Source organism: Solanum pennellii, chromosome 9 (assembly GCF_001406875.1).
Source record: "Solanum pennellii chromosome 9, SPENNV200".
NCBI classification, from domain to species: Eukaryota; Viridiplantae; Streptophyta; class Magnoliopsida; order Solanales; family Solanaceae; genus Solanum; species Solanum pennellii.
The window spans coordinates 57,802,580-57,808,106 of record NC_028645.1 but is presented as its reverse complement, the minus strand read 5'-3'; the positions used below and the strand labels follow the sequence as shown (position 1 = coordinate 57,808,106).

The 5,527-nt window shown below is 29.0% G+C and overlaps 1 protein-coding gene across 1 annotated transcript; it reads left to right on the top strand.

The window, feature by feature from the left end:
* Positions 1-2,186: 2,186 nt before the first annotated feature.
* On the top strand, positions 2,187-4,151 carry LOC107029555 (probable glucan endo-1,3-beta-glucosidase A6). The gene is made up of 3 exons (XM_015230991.2): positions 2,187-2,385; positions 2,468-3,766; positions 3,901-4,151. The coding sequence occupies exons 1-3, from the start codon at positions 2,328-2,330 to the stop codon at positions 3,936-3,938; spliced, it is 1,395 nt and encodes a 464-aa protein (XP_015086477.1). The 5' UTR covers positions 2,187-2,327; the 3' UTR covers positions 3,939-4,151.
* The last annotated feature ends 1,376 nt before the right edge of the window (positions 4,152-5,527 follow it).

Genomic DNA, 5,527 nt, shown 5'->3' with positions numbered 1-5,527 from the left:
TGTATAATTAATAATCATATATCACATTATTAATATTGATTATTGCATAACTAATACCCACAATACTAATACTTGTATAACTAATAATCACATAATATCTGCAAAGCTAATACTCACATTACTTATATATGTATACCTCTATCCTACTACCAAACGACCTCTAAGTTTATTATTTTAATCCTATTAATTGATTGGGTCCTAAATATTTTTACTCACTATATTTTTCAAAGATATTAGCTCAATATTAGTAATAAATTAAGGATATAATAGAAAAAAGAAAATTATCCTTTGTTGATTTGTCAAAAATGATAAGAAATAAAAATCAAATTAGAAAGGAAAAAATGACATATACACCCCCGAATTAAATGGTATACAAATACCCTCCTTCATGTTTTTGGATAGTAATGCTCCTACTATCCAAAAACTAGAGCATATATGTCATTCACTCTAACGGAAGACTAAATAGGAACACGTGACATAATCTTATCTGTCAAGAATATTTAATAAATGTCGGTCAGTGGATAAGATTGTGACACGTTTATGTCCTTTCGTATAAAGGGTATATATGCTCTAATTTTTGGACGAAAGATCTCTGCATATCATTTACGATAGTTCACAGATATATTTTTCTTTTTTCCCAATTAGAAAAGATTTGACAAGTTAATATCTAATCATTAAAATTTATTTATTTTAATTTTATTTTATTTATAAAATAAATAATTAGACATGACTTTATTTATTTTCATCTTCGATTTTATTAATTTAGAAAAGAAGTATCAATTTTAGGGGTCATTTGATAGAGTATATAAAAATAGTACTCCCCCTTATTTTATATTAAGTGAATCCACATATATTAAGTAAAATATTCAAGGGCTACTATAAATTATATTTTTCACTATTATCTTTTTTGAAATGATGAATATAATTTTGTAAATAGTGTGATTCATTTGCTAGAAAAAATATAGAACTTCAACAAAAAAAAGAACAAATATGAAAAAAATTGCAAAAAACCATTTAGAAATTTGAATATTCAATTGTTTTGAACAAAAAAAACCCTCAAAAATTTAATTGATATAAAATAAAAAAAATATGCTATAAAATAAAGGAAGTACTAAATAAAGTTATAATACTCAAATTAATTATGTTGAGACTATATTTTATCCACTTTCTGATTTGATTTATTGAGAGTAATGCTATATAATTTGTTATAGTTATCCTATAATATTGGACATGTATATACCAATGTTAGGTTCAAAAACCTCCCGAATGAAATATTAAATAGTAGTACTATTATTAAAAAATATATTAAATTTTGTAAATACAATCCAACCAAACTCCTACTTTTGTATTTCTCTCATAGCATCTTACAAAGGAATTGATTCTCCTCCTTTTATAAAATCTCCCTTTTCACCTTTTCTTTATTATCGAAAGGTAAATACGAAGTGGTCACCCACCTCCGAAGAAAGCATACTTTGTTTCTATTTATTTATTTATATTTATTTAAAAAATAATAGAAATAAATGAAGAGAGAGTAACTTATAGCAACTCGAAAAGAAAATTTAAGTTTATTCATTTTTTTTATTCGGTGTTTGAAGCTCACATTAGAGATTCAATTAAATTTAAATTGCAGAATGCACGACCCCCTTGAAAGTGACACTTATAACAATTTTTTTTTCATATCCAAGACTTGAATCCAAAACTTCTAGTTAAGGTGAAACTAGGGGTGTTAAAAATGAATTCAAACATAGGTAATCCGTCCAAAATTTTAAGGGTTGGGTTCAAGATAATTCAAATTGAGTTTCATCTCAACCAATTTAAGCCTAACGCATATTAGGATAATTTTCAATTGAGCCCAATTCAATCTTCAATTTGATCCTGTTTTAAAATTATTTACTAAATTATCTTCCTTTATTAAATGTATGAACGATCATCTATTTAATATATTTTAGAATTCATCTATCAATTCGCCATTTAAAAAAAAAACAATTTTAAGCTGAAATTCATATTTTGATTATAAAAATTGAATATCATTTTTGTAAATTATTGAGATTAATCGGATCAAATTAGACTGATCAAAACCTAACTCATTTTTAGTCTATTTAAGCCCAAACTAAGTTTTGACGGATCTAGACCCAACCTAATTTCTATTTAACCTATTTCATTTCAACTTAACCCGATCATTTGACACCAAACACCCGGCTTTGTCACTACAACCCATGTCGGTAGTTCACTTGGATTTTACTTCTCCATCTCAGTCCTGCACTTACCCCTATATATGAACACATTTTGTACCTAAAGACATCCTCACTCCTTTACAAAGATCAAAGATGGGTTGTTTATCTACTCTGCTTCTGCTATTTACTCTTGCTTCTGCTTCATTTTCCAGTAAGTTGAATTTAACCACTTATTTGTTTAAGTTAATTATTCTCTACAAAGCTGAATCTGTCGTACTTGTTGTGAATTTCAGGTGCAGAAATCTCATCTCAACTAGGAATATGCTACGGACAACTTGGAAACAATCTCCCAATTCCAAAAAATTCAGTTGACTTAATCAAAGGTCTCAAAGCCAAAAGAGTCAAGATCTATGATACAAATCCACAAATCCTTGATGCTCTGAAAGGCACCAACCTTCAAGTTTCAGTCATGGTACCAAATGAACTCATCAACAATATCTCTACTAATCAAACCTTAGCTGATCAATGGGTAAAAAATAATATTGTACCTTTTTATCCACACACAATGATCCGTTACCTCCTTGTTGGAAATGAAATCCTTAGTAGCCCACCCAATACCACTTGGTTCAACCTTGTGCCTGCTATTCGCAAAATTAGATTCTCCGTCAAGAAATTTGGTTTAGGAAAAATTAAAGTCGGTACTCCATTAGCTATCGATATGCTTGAATCGTCTTTTCCACCTTCAAATGGTACATTTAGATCGGACATTTCCGAAAAAGTTATGAAACCATTGTTGCATTTTCTGAATCGAACTAAATCTTTTTTTTTCATTGATGTTTATCCTTATTTTGCTTGGGCTTCTCAACCTACAGTGATTAATCTTGATTACGCCTTGTTAAATTCCAAGAACATTACTGTTTCGGATCCGGGTACGGGTTTGGTTTATACAAATTTACTGGATCAGATGATTGATGCAGTGTATTACGCTATGAAAAGAGTCGGGTACCCGGATGTTCGGTTATTTATTGCAGAAACGGGTTGGCCTAATGCCGGTGGGGTGGATCAAATTGGAGCGAACATCTACAATGCAGCAACGTACAATCGTAATGTGATAAAGAAGTTTACAGTTAAGCCACCTATTGGAACCCCAGCTAAACCCGGAGTTGTTGTGCCGACATTATTATTTGCATTGTATAATGAGAATCAGAAACCGGGTCCGGGTACAGAGAGGCATTTCGGGTTATTGTATCCTAATGGAACAAATATATACAGGATAGACTTGTCTGGTAAGACGCCTGAATCTGAATATAAAGCGTTACCGAGAGCAAGGAACAATGAACCGTACAAGGGGAAAATTTGGTGTGTTGTTAGTAGAAGTGCAAATGCATCGGAGTTGGGTGGAGCAACGTCGTATGCTTGTGGGCAGGGTAATCGGACCTGTGATGAGATCCAACCCGGAGGCAAATGTTACAATCCGAATTCTTTGGTGTCGCATGCTAATTATGCATTCAGTTCCTATTGGTCTCAATTTAAGTCTTCTGGTGGAACTTGTTATTTCAATGGGCTTACCATTCCTACGAAAAAAGATCCAAGTAAGTACTTATTTGATAAATTTTCAAATATCTAACTCGAGGGTTGAATTCTTATTTATTGATTGATATATAGTCATTTAATAATATATGTCTGTCATTATTTAATAATAATATGGGTTCTTGTATTTTTGCAGGTTACGGATCTTGCAAGTTTCCAAGCGTCACACTTTAAAAATGGGTCAAATGGAAGCTACGGTGGCAGATGCGTACATTAATTGCATTCTTTTCTATATACGGTAGAATAGAGTTACACAAAATTGTCTAATTGTGGAACTCAAGATTGTTATTTATTTTTCTAAATTATTTTTCCATTAGATTTGTATTCTTCCGTTATAGAAGAAAAGAACCTAACATATTTAATTAGAAGAATGTTACATTTTAATAAGTTTCCTTTTTCTAACGCTAGTTGTCCATTAATTTTGTGGTCTTAAATATGCCACGTGAATAGTTAAAGTCAAAAGTGTTGCCAAAAAAGGAAAGGGGTCGTTCTTTTTTAAATGGAGGGAGTATTATATTACTCACATCGTCGGGTATTGTTTGTACTGATATCTATTTTGAGTCAAATTTTAGGAATTTTGACTAATATTTTAAGATATATTTTTTTATAATATTGATTTGCAAAATATTACAATTATAAACTTTTTATATAGTTTTTGAATATCTAAATTTTTGGTTTAAAATATTAAATTAATATAATCTATTTAACTTTTAAAGTTAGTCAAATTGACTTTCGAAAAAACAACATGACAAATAAAAGGGGATAGAGAAAGTATCTTTTAACTTTATTAAATTTAATATTTTGAAAAATGCGTGAGATAATACTAAATAGTATTTTCTCTATTCCATTTTATTCTACATTATTTTTATTTAATGTTTTCTTAAGTCAACTTTATTAATAAACGATAAAATTAATTAACTATCATGTCAAGGATATCATAGGCAAAACATGATAATTCATATATAAGTTTTAAAAAGACAAATATTATGGTCTAACTATTTATAGAAATAGATAAAATATAGAATAAGGAACAAAAAAAATACTACTATTCAATAATAAGAATAAAATAGATTAAAATTACTTCTTCACTTTTTGAATTAAATAAATATTATTAAATAAATATTTTTAATATAAAAGATTACAATTATTGAACCAAGAGAATAATATACAATAATTATGTATAGTGAAGGGGATTCAATACATAAATGCTGTTATATATTTTCAATGGGCCACAAATCCACTTGTCATAAAATTTGTACTTTAGCATTTCATTAATTTACGCAATACTCCATTTTTTTGCTAATTTTTATTTGTCCACTTCCGATTTGATACGTCCTTTGGAAAAGCAACTAATATGAATATTTTTATGATAATAATTAATTGGGGTATAATCTTATTTCTTGGGAATGATCATGTCAAGAGAGTAATACATGAAAAGTATTGTTTTTTTTATATATAAAACATGTAAAGGTAAAAATATGTTATCTTTTGGCATATCTTTTTAAGAGTTAGACAACGGTTATATGATGTTTTCACCGAAAAGTGTTGCTGGCACATGCAATTATTTGCTGCTTTCTATATGAAAAAAGGAAAATCTCACCCCACTATCTGTAACGGCTATCTTTTCTTCAGTATCACCCGGTGAAAAATTTCACGGTGGTGTATGAAATATGCCATATAATAGTTATATAAGAAAATTTTTTAATGGAAAAAAAGTATATTTGTAGGTTTTATGTCTTATCAATCTCTTATTTTTTTTCTCA

Bases quoted from the DNA above. Each gene is read 5' to 3' on its own strand.
- LOC107029555 (XM_015230991.2), top strand. From the start codon at position 2,328: ATGGGTTGTTTATCTACTCTGCTTCTGCTATTTACTCTTGCTTCTGCT. The intron at 2,386-2,467 runs GTAAGTTGAATT...TGTGAATTTCAG, and splicing joins TGCTTCTGCTTCATTTTCCA to GTGCAGAAATCTCATCTCAA. The intron at 3,767-3,900 runs GTAAGTACTTAT...GTATTTTTGCAG, and splicing joins TCCTACGAAAAAAGATCCAA to GTTACGGATCTTGCAAGTTT.